The sequence below is a fragment of the Misgurnus anguillicaudatus genome, chromosome 13, assembly GCF_027580225.2.
Source record: "Misgurnus anguillicaudatus chromosome 13, ASM2758022v2, whole genome shotgun sequence".
Classification (NCBI taxonomy): Eukaryota; Metazoa; Chordata; class Actinopteri; order Cypriniformes; family Cobitidae; genus Misgurnus; species Misgurnus anguillicaudatus.
This window is the reverse complement of record NC_073349.2, coordinates 2,817,117-2,840,292: the sequence shown is the minus strand read 5'-3', so window position 1 is coordinate 2,840,292 and position 23,176 is coordinate 2,817,117. Positions and strand designations below refer to the sequence as shown.

Below are 23,176 nucleotides of genomic sequence, written 5' to 3'. Positions count from 1 at the left end.
TTCACTCCCTGACAAAAGTCTTGTCGCTTGTGTACAAATTGACCTAAAGTGCTGCTTAAATATATTTCTAATCAAGATTTGTTTTCAAGAAATTGCTCATTTTAATCCCAACAGCTTTTGTAATAATGTTTCAGTGTAAAACTAAACTGTCAAAAAGTATTCTAACATTCACAGCTTGGTAAAGACCATTCAGTCAATTTTTTCAAAGACATAAGTGTTGTCGCCTTGTCATATGAGCTTCATCTGTGACCAATAATGGATCAATTAGGTCTCAGGTGTGTATAAAAAGAACCCCAGTACACTAAACCCTCACATCAACTGCAACTAGACATCTGCAAACACGTCTAAGATTCACCCTGAGACTAAAGTTTTGATTATCAAGAGGCTAAAGACCAGATCCAATGCTGATGTGGCAGACACCTTCAATGTGTCTCAGCATCAAGTACAGAGGATAAAAAAAGATTTGAAGATACTGGAGACGTTTTTGACTAGCACAGGTCAGGCAGACCCCGCAAGACAACTGCTCGAGAGGACCGTTTGTTGGCTTGAAAATCCAAGGTCAGCCCATTTTCCACTGCAGCAGAGCTCCACGAGACCTGGTCACCTGAAATCCCTGTGAAGACCAGAACAGTTTGTCAGATTTTGTCTCGAAATGACCTCCGTGGTCAAATCAGTGCCCAGAAGCCAGCACTAAACAAAAGACAATTGAAAAACCGTGTGGCATTTGCCGAGCCCCACAGCCTGCTAAAAGAATGGATGTTGGAAAAGCAGAAGGTTGATTTCAGATGAATCTTCTGTTGAATTACACCACAGTCACCTCAAATATTGCAGGAAACCTACTGGAGCCCGCATGGATCCGAGATTCACCCAGAAAACAGTGAAGTTTGGTGTTGGAAAAATCATGGTCTGGTTACATTCAGTATGGGGGTGTGCAAGAGATCTGCAGGGTGGAAGGCAACATCAATAGTCAAAAGTACCAAGAAATCTTAGCTACCTCTTATATTCTCAACCATAAAAGAGGCCAAATTCTGCAGCAGGATGGTGCTCCATCGCATACTTCCATCTCCACATCAAAGTTCCTCAAGGCAAAGAAGATCAAGATGCTCCAGGATTGGCCAGCCCAGTCACCATGAAGATCATTGAGCATATGTGGGGTAGGATGAAAGAGGAAGCATGGAAGACGAATCCAAAGAATATTGATGAACTCTGGGAGGCATGCAAGACTGCTTTCTTTGCTATTCCTGATGACTTCATCAATACATTGTATGAATCCTTGCCAAACTGCATGGATGCAGTCCTTCAAGCTCATGGAAGTCATACAAGAAATTAAATTTGGATCTCGCAGCACCACTACTTAATTTGCTGAAATATTTTTTGTATTTGCAGTAAATTTGTTCAATTTCTGTATAGGCGACAAAACTTTTGTCTTGCCAAAATTTGACCTCTCTGTCTTGATTAAATGATAAATCTTTTTTCAGTGAAACTAATTGATTTAAGTGCATTAAACATCATTTGGGAGGGTTTTAGCTTTTCATATGAGCTATTTCTAACACCAATTGATTAATTAAAAGTCAGGTTAATAGCAGGTGTTTCTACAAAATAGTTAGTTAGTTAAAGTTTATTTCGGTCAATTTCAAAAAAAGAAAAAAAAAGACAATTTACAAGCAAACATAAACACAAACATTAAATTACAATGTAAACAATATTAAAAAAGAAAAGATTGACCGAAAAGGTATTGGCTGAAGCTTATGCTTATTACACCAATCCTTTTTACATATCACTTGTTTTACACACAACACAAAGACCCAAATTCATCTTGCATGTAATGACTAAAAGAAAAGAAACTAAATTTGATTTGCTTTATATAGTGTAATCTTTTTTTTTTATAATTTCTTAAATCTACTATTGGATTTGCATATTTTCAAAAGGGGGCAAATAATAAATAGATAACTGACAAGACTTTTGTCAGGGAGTGTATACAGCACAACACCTTTTGGATGCATTTTCCCTGTGTTTTCGCTGGTTTCACACTGTGCACAAATTCTGAAGCTCTGTCTTTTGCCACTCAGTGAGTGTAACAACAGTCACTTTCGCCGAAGATGACGTCACGTGCATACCCTCTATAAAGTGTGAAATCAGCAAAAACACGGGCAATTTCAATGTCAGAAAGTTTTCCTTTATGATGCTTTCTGTTAACGAATAAAGCTGTGTGCTCAGCCTACACTATTCAATTAGAGGACAGCTTACTGGCACATGACTTGTATTAACAAAGTCTGGTTTGTTTGGAAATATTGTCTTATGAATGTGAACAAAACCAACATGAAATTGCAACTTTGTAGCGATTTAACCCCCGGTTTGGGAACAAAGCAATCGATCTACAGGTGTGAAAACCCCCAATTAGATCAACACCCCCTAGTGGGGAACAATCTGAGTTTTGAAACGTTTATGACGTAAAAAACCCTTGTTCACTAAAATCTTGCGACTTGGCCAGTTTGAAACACGCTCTGAACCAATGATTTAAAACAAAACATTTGTAAAGGTTTCGAAGCCTCATAATTGAAGCAGTGCTTTTCGAAAGCACCCATCACTAATGTTAAGTAGTCTAGTCCAGTCCAGTCCTGTTTTTATCTGTCATTGCTTTGTTTTACCTCATTGTGGGTGTTTGCTTTGTGTTTTTGTATTAAAAACCTTGTCTGTGTACACCTGTTGCCTGCATCTGAGTTCGTTCCTCTACTGACCCTAACAATAAATATTTCAATTCATTTTATAAAAAGCTACAATGCAATACTCGACTTTTAAAATTCTCAAATTTTATATTTACAAACATCTGAAACATATACAACACACCTTTAAATAGTTACACAGTACATACATACATACATCATTTTTGCAACAATAATGTAAAGCGTCTGCATTTTCCATGAGTTTGCTTAGTGGTAAACATAATTAAATAAAGTGCCAACACAACTGACACTGAAACAGCAGTTAACAACAGAATATTCACACGTACATACGCTGCACTCACATCATAATTCATAATTACAGTAAATATCAGTTCTTCATTGTTGAACACATATTATATTGCTTATATGCTTACAATGAAATTTATAAAACCTTTGAATTCTCTATCCAAGCTTTCTTGTTTTTAAAACGGTCAATTAAACATCTTCAACATTGTAAAATAAAAAAAAGAAAATCACACATCCTTTATTTAAATAGCCAATAGTCCTCAGTTTATATCCATTATTGGCCATTTGTTTTTGGTAATAAAAACAGTTGGTTTTAGTGGGAGGGAAATTTTCATTCTAGAATGAGTTAAAATTAGACATAAATGCAGCTTTATAATCAAACATACTGAACAGCAGTTTTCAGTTAAATAATCCAGTCTATAGTCCTGCAAAATGACTTCTCGTATCTTGGACGACTTGCGTTGTAATGTCGCAATCGTTATACTTTAGCCAGACAGCTTCATCTTGTAAAGTGCTGTTCTCTTGTAGCACGTTTATAAAATATAAACACAATGCATTAAACATTAATAACAATTGTCCCCTAAACATTACAAATGAGTTGCTACTGTTTTCCCCTCATCTTCTATAGTGAGTGTTGGATTGTCATACACCTCCAGACTTTTCTCCTCTTTCATCTCATCTGTTTCCTCCTTATTGCAACACTTGCAGCAGCAGCAGCAGCGAGTACTGCAGAAGGTCAAGGCCACAGTAACATGTTTGTCCCAAGGTTTGAGAGAACGCAGTGGTCTGGGTAAGAAGTCCCAGCTGCGGAGGCACGAGGGCAGGTAACGTGGCCAGCGGCTCTGCATGATGTTCACCACCACCACGAAAATCACCAGGACTACAATGGGCACCCCGACGCCCACCAGGACCTGCCAACCTGCGATGGACAGGCCGAGGACCGACAGCGGTAAAATTAAGAAGCACAAAATGACATACACGCCAGCAAACCAGCGATACTTGGCTGTGCGGTTGCCCAGAGCTTTGGCCAATCGGATAGGGATGCGGGTGAAGGGAATGGGATACCACAGCAAAATACCACAGATATTGAAGAAGAAATGGCAAAGAGAAACCTGGAAAAAATAGGACATGATATGAAGAGTGATTCAACTAGTCTCTCGTATTAACACAACAATGGAGCACAAAGTCATATGAATTTGAAACTACATAAGTATGAATATCATATCACACCTGTAGTGAGTTAGCCAGTGTTTCTCCTGGACTGGCCAAAGCAGCCAGAATAGCAGTGGTTGTTGTTCCAATATTGGAGCCTAGTGTAAGTGGATAAGCCCTTTCAATGCTAATAACACCGATACCTGGAGAGACACAAATAAAAATGATTTAAGTCCTGTAAATAAAGTCCTGTTCTTTCAGTTACATTAATTCTACTAAAGGAGTGAAGTAAGCAAGTCATCTAAAAGCTCGAAAGATCAACCAACACAAGGTTGGACTTGCAACCATATGTTGTTGTATTTCACATTTTCGGTTTAAAGGTTCAATTTATAACGCTCATTATAGTTATGCTCATGTTCTGTGCCAAAACCTGATGTGTGATCCATCATGAAGTAATTATTTTCATTTGAAAATAATCAAATGAAATAAAGTAGATTTTTCATTCACTGCAACTTCATTGGCCCTTTACTTTTGCTCAGCTTGCTTTTCCACTTTTTTCGACTCGCCTGAAAAGTCCGCTCCCCTTCTCACTCTCATAATGGGAGAGGGAGGGTGTTACTGCGCCGAGTCGAAGTACTCCCAAAAGTGCTATCACGCCATAAAATATAGTTCCTCTTTTAAATTCGCTTAGAAAAGCGCTACGTTTTATTTTGTACCACCAAACTTGCTCGTATAACTACTCGTCTTAAATAGGAAAAACGTTGATGTGTTTGGTCACTTCTAACTTTATCTCTAAATGGTAGCATTGAATGAATGGGGCTAAGCTAAATGATATCGAAGCGTCGCAGCGCGCTCCAGCGCTTACGTGCACGCACACAGATGATAGAGGGATGTATCAACAATTCTTAGTTAAGGTATTAACATATTTTAATATTGAAAATGAGTAGACTATTCCTTTAAAGACTTATCGTTATAGTTGTGCTGCCTCTATTAATGTGACATCATCATAAAACACAATTAACCCCACAACACAGTACCAATGGGGCAAATCGATGGAATGATGATCTTGTGGATGCAGAGGTTTGCTCGATGATGCACTATTTGTGTTTAGCAATGATGCTGGTAGTGATGATTCTCTCTGACCAATCAGTAATCGGCAGTGCTTACACGTCACATTTTAAAATGGGTACGTAAATCGGTATGTTTCTGTACTTACCGACCAGTGGAGTGATGGCAGAGGTGAAGACAGAGCTGCTCTGAACAATGAAGGTCATTCCAGCTCCAACAAGTATAGCGAGGTATCCCGTCACCCAGCCAAAGGGAAAGGGGAAATCTGATCAGGAAGAACCATTTAAGAAATGTCATGAATCTTACCGATGTACTTAAACAATTAAATAAAATGCTGTAATGTACAAAGAACAGAAATTAAGACACATAAGAAAATAGTAAAACTATTACTGTCTCAACGAGCTGGATTTAGGGGCGAGGTCAGAGTTCATTGTTTTTTAACAATTGTACGGCAGTTTGTAAAACACATACAAATTCCTGTGAAATCAGGTCGGTAAAGCTGAATTTCGTGCTATGGACACGAATAAATTAATAAAGTTTTGCGTGCCTATAACACAGCTTTCCGTGAGATCATGTTGCGATATATACTCCACCTAAAGGATTATTAGGAACACCATATTAATACTGTGTTTGATCCCCTTTCTCCATCAGAACTGCCTTAATTCTATGTGGCATTGATTCAACAAGGTGCTGAAAGCATTCTTTAGAAATGTTGGCCCATATTGATAGGATAGCATCTTGCAGTTGATGGAGATTTGTGGGATGCACATCCAGGGCACGAAGCTCGCGTTCCACCACTTCCCAAAGATGCTCTATTGGGTTGAGATCTGGTGACTGTGGGGGCCATTTTAGTACAGGGAACTCATTGTCATGTTCAAGAAACCAATTTGAAATGATTCGAACTTTGTGACATGGTGCATTATTCTGCTGGTAGTAGCCATCAGAGGATGAGTATATGGTGTTCATAAAGGGATGAACATGGTCAGAAACAATGCTCAGGTAGGCCGAGGCATTTAAACGATGCCCGATTGGCACTAAGGGGCCTAAAGTGTGCCAAAAAAAAAAAACATCCCCCACACCATTACACCACCACCAGCCTGCACAGTGGTAACAAGGCATGATGGATCCATGATCTCAACAGAAATGGAGACTCATCAGACCAGGCAACATTTTTCGTCTTCAACTGTCAACTGTATTTTGGTGAGCTTGTGCAAATTGTAGCCTCATTTTCCTATTTGTAGTACAGATGAGTGGTACCTGGTGGGGTCTTCTGCTGTTGTAGCCCATCCGCCTTAAGGTTGTGTGTGTTGTGGCTTCACAAATGCTTTGCTGCATACGTCGGTTGTAACGAGTGGTATTTTAGTCAAAGTTGCTCTTCTATCAGCTTGAATCAGTCGGCCCATTCTCCTCTGACCTCTAGCATCAACAAGGCATTTTCACCCACAGGACTGCCGCATACTGGATGTTTTTCCCTTTTCACACCATTCTTTGTAAACCCTAGAAATGGTGGTGCGTGAAAATCCCAGTAACCGAGCAGATTGTGAAATACTCAGACCGGCCCGTCTGGCACCAACAACCATGCCACGTTCAAAATTGCTTAAATCACCTTTCTTTCTCATTCTTACATTCAGTTTGGAGTTCACGAGATTGTCATGACCAGGACCACACCACTAAATGCAGTGAAGCAACTGCCATGTGATTGGTGGATTAGATAATTGCATTAATGAGAAATTGAACAGATGTTCCTAATAATCCTTTAGGTGAGTGTAGTTATCCAACCTAATCTCACAGGAAAACAGCTATTTTAAAAAGTGCCAATTTCGCCTTAATTTTTACGATGTTATTATTAGAGAAAGCAAGAATGAAATTTCAACCCCTAAACCCAAAGTCAGCAGACTGTGCTGAAATGAATGTAATTGTATACATTTTTACGAATATCCCGCCTTGTGAAATAGTTATGGATTGCCATGAGATTTTGTTGGAATTAAGATGTATCTGAGTAATCTGATACCATCCGCGCATAAACACTTGTGACACTCAGAAACACTCAGAATCAAATAATGTTCCTGTTCAGCTCATCAGACAGCAGGATTAAACGACCTGTGCTGACTATCATATGACAGGATACACACTTATAGCACTTATAGCATTGCAGCCACCTAAACTTGATAAGCTAAAAATCTGGGTAGGGTCAGGAGTTGCAACATACAGTGTTTGCTAATCATGTTTTTGTCTTTCTTTCCACGAAGAGTACAAACAACTCTGATAAACATTTAGTGTGAACGTTTAAAGCTGAACACGTTTATGTTGGTGGCAAACAGTATCTTATCGTAAAATGATAAGATAATTACTGATTGTCTCCGGTGTTGACTCACCTGTGTTGAGCACCTTTTTGATGACAACCGCCACCTGACCTTTCAGCATAGAGTTTAGCAGTTTCACGATCAGAATGAGACAGGTACACAGAGCCAGCAACGACAGAGCCAACAATATCAAACCCACGGCTAGGTCCGGTAGATTAGCATTAACAAATATATGAGTACCTGGGGAGAGAGAAGACAAGAAGTTGTTAAGTACTGAAAAACACAAACTATTTCTTGGGCTAGTTTAGGGGTCAGTGTTACCGCAAATGTACATCCAATGCTATGGTTTAAATGCTGTTGTTTATAGGTTAGCAGCCTTTGTCAAACTCTGCAAGGTTCATGGTAAACCAGCTACTATGTTCCAAACATCAGCTTGACCATTGGACATTCAGTATGGCTGTTTCTCAATTCCAAGAACGCAAAGAACGGACTTGCGTTCTCGTGAAGACTGGTCTTGCAAGGCGACCTCGGAAGAACAAACTCAGAAGGTCACAAAACACAGAACGCACTTGTGAGAATTGAGATGTGTGCGATCTTCCTGTTGGTCACCTGACCCCCCCAGATTTCAGCACGCAAGTCTCCACTCGATGCATCTTCAATATCAAGAACACATCCGGGTATTTTCATGCGCTCTGTACTTGTGCTCTTGAGAATTGGAATTGAACTTCGACGGTTAATGATGACGTAGAGCGAGAAGGACGCAAGATCTAAGAATGTATGATCAGCTAGCAGCTGGTTTGTTGTCTTTCACTACTCTGAATTAGCAGGATTTTCTACCAGGTATCAACTATTTCTATGTAAGTACAACTAACTGGTACATTACTAGTCGAGGAACTCATGCGTGATACTCTTTCACCCAAACAAATCCATTCAACCCAACTATGACAAATCAAGTGAACCAAGACTGGAATTTTCAAATTGAGCCTGGACCCTCTAGGGTTAATATCCTCGCTGATTTTAATCGACCAAATTTGAACCCATCCTTACAGATTGGCTGAGGCTCTTTGTTCAGGTGAAACAGGGTTGTTGAAAAGCACTATTGAATGCACAGTGTGGATGAAGGAGGTGGGGTGAAAGGTGAAGCTCAGATCTCTCTAAGCGCTCACAGAAGCCATTGTTCTTAAAAGTGAATTACGGTTGATAGCTTTCGAGCTAAAAAAAGTGAACTATGTGTGTCGGAAAAATCCACCCCCTTCTTTTTCCAACACACAGAGTTCACTTATTTTAGCTGGAAAGCTATCAGCTTAAGCTTCTGTTGATCCGGGAAGTTCTAAGAAACAAATCCAACAAAGTAGACTCACTCACATTTGCTCAAGTTGATAGTTTCTGTCTGGTTCTTTTGAGTCCACGTTAGGTTGTTATCCACCCAGCAGAGAGCATCAGGGGTACAGTTTGCAATGCCGGGGACTGTAATATTCACAAGGTCCTACGATAGATAAAACACACAGTCAGAAACTAACCTCAAAAAGGAGAATAATCATGCATAAAGCTCTTGCCTAAATAAATAAGACTTATTACACGGCCAACTAAAATGCTTTATTCTGATTGGCCAGTCACGACATTCCAAGGTATGCTATTCCCAGATAACAACTTTCTGAAACAAATAACACACGGGTGCAAATCATTTCGACAGATACAGTTTAATATTACACAAAAATATAATATAAATATGTCTTTTAATAACATGTATGAAATCATATGATTAAACCAAATAGTGTGTTTGGGACATTTAAATGTCTTGTCCTATCGAAAGTAAACTGTTGTTTCTTGTGGAAGGTCTGCATTCATTAAAAATGAGCAAATAAAATATTTCAAATTAATATTTAATACCTTGTACATTACTTATGAGGTAAATAGTCATTTATAAGCGGGGTTATGTACAAGCAGCAGTTTTTTATCACAAAATAAGCTTCTTCAGTGCGATACTGTCACGGCTTAACAACCTGCAATAACAATAAATAAATATATATATATATATATATATATATATATTTATTTTTTTATTTTTTTTGATCTGCATGTCTTGTGACAATTGAGCAACACTACAATTTATCAGAAAACTGAAAACTCTTGCAAAATGGACAGATAAGTTTTATGTGCCAATAAAAGAAAATTACCAGATGAAGGTCCAATAATAGTTACCAATAACAATGGTTATGTAAAATACTACTGATAAAAAGTAAAAAAACAAACAAACAAACTTTTGATAAAGTAAAAAATACTTTATGTGAACGGATTTCCGTTTTTGATGTTAAACATGCAAACGTTGTAATAAATGATTGAAATATTGACTTAATCTCTAGGGGTACTTTAAAGGTGCAGTGTGTACATTTTAGCGGCATACAGTGGTGAGGATGTGAATTGCAACCAATGGCTCAGCCTACTGCTCACCCCTCGCTTTTGAAAGCTATGGTAGCCGGCACTGTAAAAACATGTCATAGACGGAGACAACTTAGAAAAAAGTTTGTCTGTTGAGTGCTTCTGTAGAAACATGGAGGCACAAAATGGCGACTTCCACGTAAGGGGACCCTCGGTGTATGTAGATAAAAAGGTCTCATTCTAAGGTACTAAACACATAACAGTTCATTATTAAAAGGTATTTATACACCCCTGATAATATAGTTTTGTATATTATTTTGCATTTCTGTCAAGAGATCCTTCAAAAAATTACACACTGCACCTTTAAGTAAATAATTAAGGTCAAGGGGGTTTGACTGATGAAAGAGTTTGAAAACCTATATTAGAGAATTCTGCATTGTTTAATTTTTGCATAAAAAATGGTATTTACATGATGAACGTTGAACATGCTTTCGTGAACATTTTTGAAGGTTCCGTTTCGCTTACTTGGTGAAAAAGTAGTACACATCCGTAGTGTACTTAAAGTGCTTTATTTTCGCACACTAATTTTGTACTTAATAAGATTCATCTTTAGTACTTCTTAAGATTATCTAAGTGTATGTCACTGTGCTATTTTGAGACACCATGAATATGAACTAAAATGCACTTTTAACATACTATCTCTGTATTGAGTTAACACTTAAACTTGAACTCAACTTTCATACAAAGATGGGTTCAAGTTTTCTACAAGTGGTACCTAAATACATTTTTTTAAATACATTTTTAGCACATTTTAGTTCATATTAATGGTGTGTCTCAAAATAGCACAGTGAAGTACACTTAGATGATCTTAAGAACATCTTAAGAAGTACTAAAGATGAATTTTTAGTATATTAAGTGAGTACAAAATAAGTGTGCTATGGAAGTGTACTACTTTTCACCTGGCAGACCTTGACTGACAACAGAAAGCAAGTCAGCTTCTTAGGTTCCCTTTGGAACACATCCATAAAGCTAATCTGCTTGTTATTTATTAACAGGACATAGCAGGACATTACATCAAACACTTCCTTATCTGTGTTGATTTATATATAGGCCCTATATTAATCATTTAAAATTCCTTTCAGAATAAAAAAATGTCCTTGTGTTTAACTGTCAACATCAAGTAATTGATACGAAACAGAGCGTGTGCTCGAATCATTAACTCAATAACACATTTCTCACCGTGAATTTTTGGGTTTTACACCAGATCTTAATCAGACTTTTGTTTTGGGCGGCAGGGTCACCTGTAGCAATGCCACTGATCACAGAGCTGTCCAGCTCAATGATGAAAGTGTTAAAAAGAAACAGTCAGAGGGATGGCAAAGTCACGGTCACATGACTATGAATAGAGGTTTTAAACTATACCAGATATTTCAAAGAATTCAGCTAATTTAAAAAAAAATTGTAGTTCTTATTACGTTGCATGTTTTTGTAGTTCAGTTAGTACAGCATTGTGCCATCATCGGGTTTGATCAACACACATTATAAATGTAAATAATTAATAGAGTTATGTTTATACACATTTCAATAACTCCGCCCACAAGTAGTGACATCATACACTGGTGTTTGTATTGGTGATGAAACTCATATTCTGTGTAATCATCTTCTATGTTTCTGTCTTTATTGAACTTAAATCTGGCTAAGTAAATCTAATAAATCTGGCTACAGCACTGATTACGGTGCCTACGGTGTACTGATTTGAAAGAAAACATCTGACTGCTCCTACAGTGTTTTAAGACTACTCTATTTCCTGTATATTTGCTGCCTTTGCATTGTAAAAAGTGGCTCACATCTAACTACAATATCAGTGACTATAGCTTCGTACACACTGCATTTAAATGTTTAGTGCTTAATCCTGTTCTGTACACACACACTTCAGTCATTTATGGGAGTGACTACCACCTTCTACTTACCGAATTAAGGGGTTGTGCACACCGAAACGTTTAAACGCGGCTGAAAACGCCTGGAGAACGCCGAATGCCAGCTGTATTTTAGCTGAGTGCAAGCTTTCTTTAGCTGAGCGCTTTGGTAGCTGTGATACTTCAGCTGTGAGACGGTTGGTTGCTGTGTTAATGTCCCGCCCCTCCTCCACTGTGATTGAAAGGCCGTGTGAGAACTGACATTAGCCTCTTTCACAAAGTAATTCTGGTAAATTACCATGAATTTACCAGAATGAATTTACCAGTAAATACAAAAATGTGCTGTTCACACATGCAGTGACATTCCGTCTTTTTACCAGTAAGACATCATTCACACATCAGTATCAAAATACCGGTAAATTCGTTGAGAAAGCGGAAGTACCTGTGGCGCGCGTTGAGCTCAGTGTTGTATTTGTAAACAATCCACGTTGTTCATATCCACGGTCCATATTTTGTTGTTTTTACGTCTGTGGTAAACTCTGACAGTCGCGAAGTTGCTCATGACCAAACAACATTGCATTGCATGTGGCGACGTCAAACCGAAAATGCGTTTTAAACAACAGTACTGTTTGCACTTTAGGCTTCACAGAGAGCGCGCTAAGGACATCGGCAATCCTGCAAGTAGGTGGAAAGCTGTTTTACACAACTTTGGTGAAGAAATGTGGACGTAAACTTCAGGTGTGCTTGACTTTCAAGCAGCGTGTGTGTGGAAACGTCCTTAAAACAGTGCGGGGGTAAACGTGTCATCTGTATTAAAAAATTATGATTGGTCTGAAGCTGTCAGCGCGATCTGACGTCGTCCGTTCTAAATGCCGGTAATCCTATATTTTTCGTTCACACATAGCGCTTACCGGTAAATTACTAGTAATCTTACAACCTGTCTTACTGGTAAATTGGGAGCACTGATTTACTGGAAAGGTTCAGTTCACACATGATATGTTAGCTGCAATTTACCAGTAAATTACCGGTAAAGACTGCATGTGTGAAAGGGACTATTGACGAGCAGAGCTTTTCACCCAAAGTTGAATCTCTTTCAACTCTCGACGCTCAGCGTCGGTTTTAAGCGCGAAAGAAAAACGCTAGCTGCTGGCTTATTTGAAAAACGCAGAGCTTCCATTGGAACAATTGAAAACATGTGCCGGCCGTGGGCGTAAAAGTTTTGGTGTGCACGGCCCCAACTCCCGCAAAATGCAGGTAGTGATAACCGCATATACAGAAACTCTGCATAGTGTGTACAGAACCAAACTGAACAACTAGTTGTTATTAAAAGAATTTAGTAAACGTGCATAATGGACATGACACATCTGTCTTCTCTGCAAAAATGCAGTAAATAAAGGGGAAAAGTTTTCTGTATGTCAGTGCAGAAAATGCAGTGAGGCATGACTGTTTGCTTATGTGTGTTGCCAGATCTTTCACATAAAATCCCATTATAAACCGAAATAAATCCAAATTCTTTACCTCAAAGACCAGCACCTTCCCACTTTATTTACACCAAAAACTTGATCCCTTCATGAGCCAAAGCCAGTTAAACGATTAAGCGCCATAAAAGTAAGTGGACCTGGCAACACTGCAAGACAGCGCTCTGTGAAGCAGCCTCACAAATGGATATAACACACAACACCAAGATGGTGGTTTATTGCAAAACGCTGTAAAATTATTTTGGTCAAAGCTGTGAATGATAAGCATGCGAGATGACAGAACTCCTGAATTTTCATCAGGGAGTTTTGTACAATACAGAGTAGGAAAAATCATTCTGGGGATTCACTCCCACATTTGAATGCGGTTGTCACTCCCAAAAGTTTGGAATTTGTATGAGTCCCATGTGTACTTAATGATCTCACCTCAATGATATTCTTGGTGAGAGGTTCAGTGATGACCTTCAGTAGTTCTGGAGCATCTGCACCACTCTGGATGTTAAATGAATCAATGAGAAGTTCGGTGAGCTTGTAGAGGAACCCTGACGCCACCTCAAGAGGCAACAGTATCAACACAGAGAGCCAGTTAAAGAAGTCATGGACAGTGGCACCAGCAAACGCCCTGAGATTAACAAAACAAATGAATGTTCAATTAATGTTTAAAACAAAGCATAAAGAATACACAAAACTCTTACCATAACTGTGAGAGTTTAGAAAGTTTTAAAACATGGTTGTTACACTATACTTACCCTACCCAGTCTCACAACGTTTCAGTCACGTATTTTCTTTTTTCGTGCTATTATCACAAATTTTCACGTTTTTTGTGATCGTATAACGAAGTCCTGTTTTCGTGTGATTATCACGTATTGGTTACTCAACTGCTTTTTCCTATTTTTAAACCATTGTCACTTCGGTTTAGGGTTAGATACAAACCTTTTCATCACTAATATGTGAACTTAAAACTTGTGTAAAATATGTGACTTGAACTTAAAATGCGATTTTCTCAGGCGGTTTTTCGGACAGGGATTAGACTAGTAGACTAAAATAAATTTAAGAGCTGTCCAAAATGAAAACCATTTGCACTGACATATCTTAAAATACATCAGTGCCTTTTGTTTTGCCTCAAAATGCACACAAGTAATGTTTTTAGTAAGGCATGTTTGATAAAACTAGTTATATTTCCTAATTAAACTAAGGCCTAATCCTTGCTTAAGCTAATCCCTGTCTGGGAAACCACCCTATGATTCCAGATTGTAAAATAGTCTCAGACAAACATTGTCATACCCTAACAAACCGTACATCAATGGAAAGCTTATTCAGCTTTTAGATGATGTATAAATCTAAATTTTAAAAATCGATCCTTACGACTGGTTTTGTGGTCCATGGTCACAAATTTGCTTTGAATAAATAATAATTCAGATGAAGAATGACACCATTGTAACTCATACACTGTCAGAAATAAAGGTAGAATAGTTGTCACTGGGACGGTACCCTTTAAAAAGGTCCTCTGATATGTTACATTATTTACAAATGTAGCCATGAGGTACTGTTTGTACAGTTGAGGTACTAATATCCACCCTTTAGGCACAAAGATGTACTGGCCTAGTGACATATAAAGGAAAGACCAAAGTTTTAAAAATAATACTTTAATGATCAAATCTGTTTCATTTTATCAACTCTGTGTCATCATAAAAATCTTATCTATGTGATTGCCTGGTTTCTGTATGATCTACTGTAATAGCTCAGTTAACCTCTATAAGCCATATTCATCTATTAGCATCAGTCTTATCTTAATATGTCAGAGGAGAACTTGCCCTCCCAGTTGAGTCTGGTTACACTGCTACCTTTGATTTGCTTATAAAAGATTGGCTTAATTCACATTTTCTAAAACTCAACATGGATAAAACTGAGATCATTTTCATTGGAACTCCTGCACCTGTGAAATTGCTGGTTCTCACATTAAAACATCCAATACTGTTAAAAACTTTCCTTTCAGTCCCTTATTCATTCCATTACAAAATCTGCACCTACACCGCATTGCACAACTTCGTCCATTCATCAGTACCAAAGACGCTGAAACTGTCATCCATGCATTTGTATCATCACGCCTCGACTACTGCAATGCCCTCTTCATTGGTCTACCTGTCAACTCTATTTCCAGATTACAATACATCCAAAACTCAGCTGCTAGATTACTCAATCACACTAAGCGTTCTGCTCACATCACTCCAATTTTGAAAGATCTCCACTGGCTTCCAGTAGTCTATCCAACCTAATTTTACGAATTTCCGTGGGATAGTCACATCATTTTTTTGCTCATTTTTCCGTGGCATTCTCACGGATCTCCGCATTTTTCCGTGACCCTCAGACAATCCGTGGCAGTCATTTGTTACTCAACTGTTTTGTCCTATTTTCTTATCCTTGTTGATTTACATAAAATGACATCCTTACCCAAACCCAACTCTAACCACAGGCGACAATTGTTTAAAGTTTAGAAAATATAAAAGAATAAAGCAGAAAAAATAGTATAAACCAATGCTTAAAGTGACGACATAACGCAAACACCAAATCTAACCCAAAGCCGAAGCGACAATGGTTTGAAAACAGGAAAAAGCAGTTGAGTAACCAATCTGTGAGAATGCCACTGAAAAAGACAGTAAAATGCGGAGATCCGTGAGAATGCCAGGGAAAAATGAGCAGAACAGAACTTTGTGAGATCATATTGGTCTATCGTATTAAATTCAAAATTCTACTGCTCACCTTTAAATCTCTGCAATATGCTCGTTCCCTACACTCCAACTCGTTCACTACGTTCCTTGGTCTCTAGTCTTCTCGCTATCCCTCGATATCGCCTTTCTTCAATGGGGGGCAAATCATTTACTACTATTGCACCCAATCTTTGGAATTCTCTTCCCCGCTCTCTCTGTAGTGTTAATAGTATAATTGACTTTAAATCATTACTCAAAACCCACCTGTTTTCTGAATGCTATTCCTCCTGATTTGATTACTCTGTATTTATTACCCATATCTCTCTGAATGTTATGCTATGATTTTGTATTTTTGAACTTGACTCTGTTTCTATATACCTCCCTGTACTTCATTGTCACTTATCATCGTCTTCTTGTTAATTGTTCTCTGTAAAGCGTCCTTGAGCTCTGGAAAGGTGCCATATAAAAATAAATTATTATTATTAATATACTGGGAGACTGCTGACATCAGGTTTAGGACTTTATACTTTTTATCTCTTTAAATATAATGGATAATGATTTTTTCTCAGTTAGTAACGTTAATGTACACGCCCATGCTCAGGTAAGCTAGAATGGCATGTCTGCTATAACATGACCTCAATTGTATATTGCTTTAATAGACTTGTCTGTTCACAAAGCACAAAGCTAAGTACAACATTTTTGGATGAAATAACAAGTATTTTTCATGCCTATTCATGAAATGTTTTATATTTAAATGTTTTGTTTTCATAAATTCCATCTTCTTTCTATTTAGAAACTGATTACAATCTTACAGATATTTGGCAGAAGTCGTATATAATAAGAAAGATTTGATTCACATACTTGTTTAATAGCACTACAAATATAACTTTATGAATCACATTTGTTCTTAAGTCCAGGACAACAGTAAGAGTAAAATCTGTGTTTAATATATAAAATAATTTTTTTAGTTGGCATTACCTGCGGAATTCATTGCGATCTCCTGCTTGCATCACAGCTACGATGGTGTTTGTCACAGAAGTGCCGATATTAGCGCCCATGACGATTGGCACTGCAGACTTTACATCCAGCACTATAATTCACAATTCAAAACAACTCTTAACATACAATTCACTTTCTTGTTTTTTTTGTGTTTATTTGTTGTGATTTAGAGTTCATGAGTAATTTAGTATTAAGTTATTTGGCTTAAGAATCAATCTACAGAACTACATTATAGACGGTTTCATCGGATGCACGTGCGTTGTCGCAGTTACGCTTCTGGGAGGAAGTTAACTTCCGGTCTCTTTTGTTTCAGCCTAATCTGATGAGAATTTGTACATATTTTATGAGTTGGCTAATTCATATTAATTCATACGAAGTTAATCGTGCAAAAACATACAATTCTCATGAAAAAACAACAACAACAACGAAACCAAACCTCTAACCCCGCACCTAATCCCAACTTCACAGGGGTCAAGGCAAATAATACAAAAACTTAATTAATACGAGTTAGCCAACTCATAAAATATGTACGAATTCTTGTGAGATAGCGTTAGTTTGTTTAGTGGTCTGACCAGTGGCTAAATTGAACAAATACTTCGTTGAAAATAACAAATGTTTTTGTTTCCTAAAGACGAGGGGAGATGGCCATCATGGATCACTGCTACAGAGGGAGGTTTGGCAACCGATCTGTAGTTAACATTGTATACATTATACAGTACACATTTTACACAGTAACAATAGCAAAGTGTAGTTTTTGATACGCTTTAGCCAGGCTTGTGCACAATTCAGAATTTCAGAATTGGCCTCCATTCAATTCATGAATTGGAATTTGAATTGAATTTACTCCGCCCTACAGGAAGTTGAATTGGAATTGGAATGACAGGAAGTGGAATTAAATTCATGGTAATTCAAAGAAATTCCACAGTCACAGAAAGAATCTCACATTCAGTGTTAGGAAAGTTACTTTGGGAAATTGTTTGGCAACCATTTTAAATACGTAAAGTAAAGCATTATTGGAAATTAAGTTATGTTCCATCGTGTTCCACAAAATTACAATTACAAAAAAATCAAACTTAATTATTTGTTGTGTGAGTTTTTAACATTAATTGCTGGGGGGGAAATTCCTGTTAATGTAATCTGTACAAGTAGTTCAAACTAATTTAATTTATAGAATATGTAATGCAGCAATCATATACTGAAAGCTAAATTTTTAGCACTTCAGTTATAATATGTATATGAATTTGTTTGAATTTCTATTGAATTGCAATTCTGCTTACTTTAATTCAAATTCGAATTGAAATTCTAGATCCTGTTTTTGACATCAATTCAAATTCAATTCAAATTCAAGAATTGAATTGGAATTAAGGAGTCATTCTCAATTCAATTCTGAATTGTGCACAAGCCTGGCTTTAGCAAAGTAATCTACTTGTTGTTTATTTTGCTTGTTATCAGAAATAAACTACTCATAAAGGATTCTGTTGTTATTGATTCTTTGCAGAGTTTACTGGAAGTTACGTTCGTTCCACAAAAGCCATTGGATATGTTGTTACTGCTGAAACCATCTATATTAGTTCCTCTATATTAACCAGCCCATTCTCATGTGAATAGTCATGCAATACAACTGGCAAATTCCAATTTTGCGTGCGTATGATACACAAGTCCTTTCCGTTCACCCACTACGGCGCATCTACTCATGTCGTTCTACATGTTGGCTTCTAATTTTTTCTATTTTTTACCATTGTCGCTTGTTATTGTTTTTGTTACATAAAATTACATCCGAACCCAAATCCAAATTCTAACCCCAACTCCAAGTGATCATGGTTTAAAAATAGACAAAAACATGGAGAAACCTATATTAAATGACATCCTAAAGCAAATCCCAAATCTAACCCCAAACCCAAGCGACAATGGTTTAAAAAACAGAAAAAAGAGAAACCAATACATAAAACAACACGAAAGATGCACCATATAAGTAAACGGGAAGGATTGGCATATCATATGCACGCAAAATTGGAATTTGGTGTATATATTGCACAACTTTTCACACTGCGTGTTATTTATACACACTTTATGAGAATGTGTTGATATTAACAGATCAACTCCTTAAGGATTACAACTGGAGTTGTTTATCAATATTTTAGTACTTTCTGTTCTTTGTGTTATTGTCCAACCTTTACACCTGATTCAAGTGCTTATCAAGAGCATGAAGATATCTGTATGAGTCAAAGACAGAGAAACTCACGTCCAGATGAGACCATGCTGACCACGATAGAGGAGGAGGTGCTAGAGCTCTGGACCAGAACAGTGACCAGAACTCCAATGACCAAACCGGCCACTGGGTTCGACAGTACCGCATTGTCTTTAAAGATATCACCAGCTGCTTTCCCTGTGTGCAATTACAAAAACATCAAGCTGTGCCAATTCTGCCCACAGTACATCTATTTCTGTTTAGAGATAAGAGGATCCTTCAATTACACATTAACTCACACATTAACTCTGGCACATGCTTTGAAATTGCGATTTTTTTTACACACATATGCACACGGAGAGAGAGAGAGAGAGAGAGAGAGAGAGAGAGAGAGAGAGAGAGAGAGAGAGAGAGAGAGGCCGTTTCTCAATCCGAAGACTGCAGCCTCCATAGGCCTCCAGGCTGCATACGTCATCAAGCCTAATTTATCAAAGTTAAGCATTACATTCTCAAATCATGAGCTTTTTACAAAAATTAAGATGAAGAAAGAATAATAGTCAACTTTGTAATTGTTAATATTATGAAATAAGACAGTCTTGATGACGTATATAGCCTACAAATGCGACCTCCGGAGGATGCGGCCTTCAGATTGAAGGCAAGAGAGATAGAAAAAGAGAGAGAGAGAGCTCTTACGAAAGTTTTTTATTTACTACTGTTTGATGTAGTATTGTTTTATAGCATACTTCTCAACACTTCATTATAACATTGTAACAGTTCTGTGGTAGCCTATACAGCATACTAAAGCATGCATTCTACAATTAAAAACGGCACAATTCACGGATTCATATTTTCTTACACGACTTTAAAAATAAACAGTAGCCATAGACTTACACAAGACTTACAAAACACGCGTGAATTAAACTAAACAAAGATCCACAACAGAAACACAAAGTAAGTTAAAGCAAGTTTATTTTTACCTCCTACCAGTTGGAAAGCAGAGCTGAGGACGTCGAGAGAACAGACGAACACGTACAGCAGACCGAGCAGCAGGATAAACTTCACTATAGACGTGAAAACCCGAAGAACTTTCCCCTTTGTGTCCAAATCTGCAGGAGAACAGCAGCACTTTATGTGAGCCGGTGCGTGTCACGTTCGTGTCGGTTTCGGCTCCTGTCGGGCTCTGATCTTACCTGCCCATTTTATCCCGTTGTCCCGCAGCTCGGGCAGATCCCACGGGTCCACTTCATCTTCTTCAGCCGGACAGACGACGGGATGAGAAGACGGTTCGGGAGCATCTTTAGTGTCTGTGGGAGTAAAGGCACGGCGAGTGAGCGAGAGACAAAAGAAAGAAAGCGGGAAAGGCGGGAAGAAGAAACTGCGCCTATGCGTTGACGTGGATGTGAGAGACACGTACCGAGGTCTGGCTGTAGCGTGACGGGATGAGCTTCCTTCTCACTAAGAGGGGCCATTACCTTAACTTCATACACATACAAAAAACTATTTAGACATTATACATGCATCATATGTTTGATTTTGTATTAAACAGTGAGAAAATAAAAAGTAGCCTAAACATAAAACGTAAACAGAAGTTTGTATAAAAATGTTAAAGAAAAATGTAAACACCAACAGTTTCTTTTTTGTTTGTTTGTTTCTTTTGAGTAAAACAGTTTAAAGTGTGTATTAAAAGTTCAAAGAAATTGTTTCTTTCTTTCTTTCTTTCTTTCTTTCTTTCTTTTTCGACTAAACAGGTAGGCTATTTCGTTTCACGCAGGTAGCCTACTCACACATGCTCTTCTTTGTTATTGCGTATTTATATTCAATCACTGTAAAAATCCAATTCAACTCAAACCATTTGAGGAAACCGAAACCATTTAAGTTTTAAAACAAGTCTGTCAGGAGACCTTTTATACTAAGTATTCATCAATTCCACCGCAAGATTATGCATTTTTTTTTAATGAAAGAGCCTATATAAAGCTGTTAACTCCCTAAAACTCATGATTGTAAACTCATCAGCAGTGAGCACATCCTTCTTTAAAGAAAAAAAAATCTCTAACTTGAGGTTCACTGGAAAGGGTTAAAAACAACTCAAGAACCCATATTTTTTATTTGCACATAAAATACATCTATCACATCATTGGACTGACGTCAATGAAAGTAATTTACTACCATGCATGATTTTCCAAGAACTGAGCAGACTTTATGAGACAGATTTCCCTACCTTTCTTGCTAGTGTCTGTTTGATGTTAATCCTGAATCCAGTGGATCTACCTGTAGAGGTAAAACAGGTGTCTTATATACACCTGCAGCAGGGAAGCGCTGAGCGTGTCACTGATCTAAAGTCCGGTGCAGGTGGTACAACAGGTCATCTCATTCACAGGGATGTACATTTAGTCTGATTATCAAACTGCTATTATCTCTACGTCCGATTAAAAAATCACAGCATCTTAACAGTAGTTTGAAGATTTACTTATGCATCAATACACATCAGTTATAACCGCAAAGAGTTTTCAGAAAGGTTTCGCAAATTTAAATCACAAATGTTCTTATGATGTTACTGAAGTTTCTTTCCTAACAGCACAATGGACTAATCAAGATCTGCCCTCTGTCAAAGAAGAGAGCTGGGGTCCGAAAGCCCTCCGCAGCTTCAGATTTCAGTCTGTACAGAAGACAAGGCAGGTTTTGTTCAAACCTTAAACTACTCAATACTTACGGTTGAAGCAAGGTCTAGGGATGTTAAAATGATGTTAAATGATTTACAGCTACTTCCCTGAAGTTTCCTCCCATCTCATGATGTGTTCATGCAGTAATGTGGTAAAGGTAAAGAACAGATAGTGTATATATTAATGCACATAGCTTTTTAACCCATGCACTTTTATTTTACAACTTTAGACACTTAAGAAGACACAGTACTTTGAAACATATTGTTGATGCTATACAGAAATAAAAGAACAAACAGGAGGTTTGTAATATGTATGTACCTTGTCTATATATATATAAATATGACCTACTTTGACCTGAAATATTAATCACTGTCATAAAAATGTACCAAACATAATAGCAGAGCAATTAATGTAATGTTATAGATACCAGAAACAGCATTAATTACAAGTCAGACATACAAAAATAACTTATTTAGAAGACACTGAGGTATCATTGTTTTATTTTTGTTGCATAAATGTACATTTTTGGATATATGATAAAGTTTTTGCACATACCCGTATAGATTGTTTTATCTTTATGATAACAGATAAAGTGTCATATAAAAGTAAAAATGCTTATACTGACTAGTTAAATATTAGACATAATTGTTGTTGTCAACTTCACAATAAAGTGATACAGATAGAAGTTTATTAATTGACATATTGCTGTAGTTCACTGAGTTTGAAGTTGTTGTAGGTGAATCATAAGGTCCTGATCTCACAATACTGCTTGGAAATTTCCCCACCCATCCGAGAATCTTTAGTAAGTCATATTTTATTTTTGTTCTTGAAGGTATTTTAAGGATTTTGCTAAGGCCTGTATCACATATTAATCACTATTACTAGAAATTATTCACACAGGAGCTGATCCTGGTGCTGCAACTCAATCTTGAAGTGTACTGCACTTTCCACAAACAAAAACTGCCTAAATCTTGGTTCAAAATTGACCCCAAAATACAGTGGTCTTAAACCGAGTAACATATGACGTCAGTGAGCGGAGTTGCCGCCTCCAGTTTTGAAGGCGCCATTTTTAAAATAATTAAACACCATATAGTAGTAAGCAAACCACCATGCAACTTTAAAGACAAAGAAGCATTGAGTTAAAAGAACAGTGGGCAGAAGAAGAGACCAACACTGTCCTCACCATCTGGTCATTGAGAGAAATTCTGGAAAAGCTGGAAATCAATCAGCACTAGAAGAAATGCGTCTATGAGAAATGCCAACACCAGGCTTTAGCCGATCAGCTGATTAAACTTAAAAAAAAAAATGGAAGAACAGGAACCAAAATTAAAGTAAAAGTTGACATGGAAACATGACAAG

At 37.5% G+C, this 23,176-nt stretch overlaps 1 protein-coding gene across 2 annotated transcripts; it reads right to left on the bottom strand.

The window, feature by feature from the left end:
* Window positions 1–2,790: 2,790 nt before the first annotated feature.
* Window positions 2,791–21,870, bottom strand: slc34a2b (solute carrier family 34 member 2b). Of its 2 annotated transcripts, none has more exons than XM_055189251.2 (13): window positions 21,376–21,870; window positions 20,572–20,634; window positions 20,348–20,461; window positions 20,135–20,263; window positions 19,212–19,355; window positions 16,949–17,060; window positions 13,689–13,884; window positions 11,111–11,206; window positions 8,858–8,978; window positions 7,565–7,732; window positions 5,338–5,454; window positions 4,200–4,324; window positions 2,791–4,081 (listed from the first exon to the last, which is right to left on the bottom strand). In XM_055189251.2, exons 2-13 carry the CDS (start codon window positions 20,624–20,626, stop codon window positions 3,557–3,559), a joined length of 1,902 nt encoding a protein of 633 aa, XP_055045226.2. In that variant the 5' UTR covers window positions 20,627–20,634; window positions 21,376–21,870; the 3' UTR covers window positions 2,791–3,556. The 2 variants fall into 2 exon arrangements, with proteins under 2 accessions (XP_055045226.2, XP_055045225.2); XM_055189250.2 differs by lacking the exon at window positions 21,376–21,870 and adding an exon at window positions 20,942–21,091.
* Between the last annotated feature and the right edge of the window lie 1,306 nt (window positions 21,871–23,176).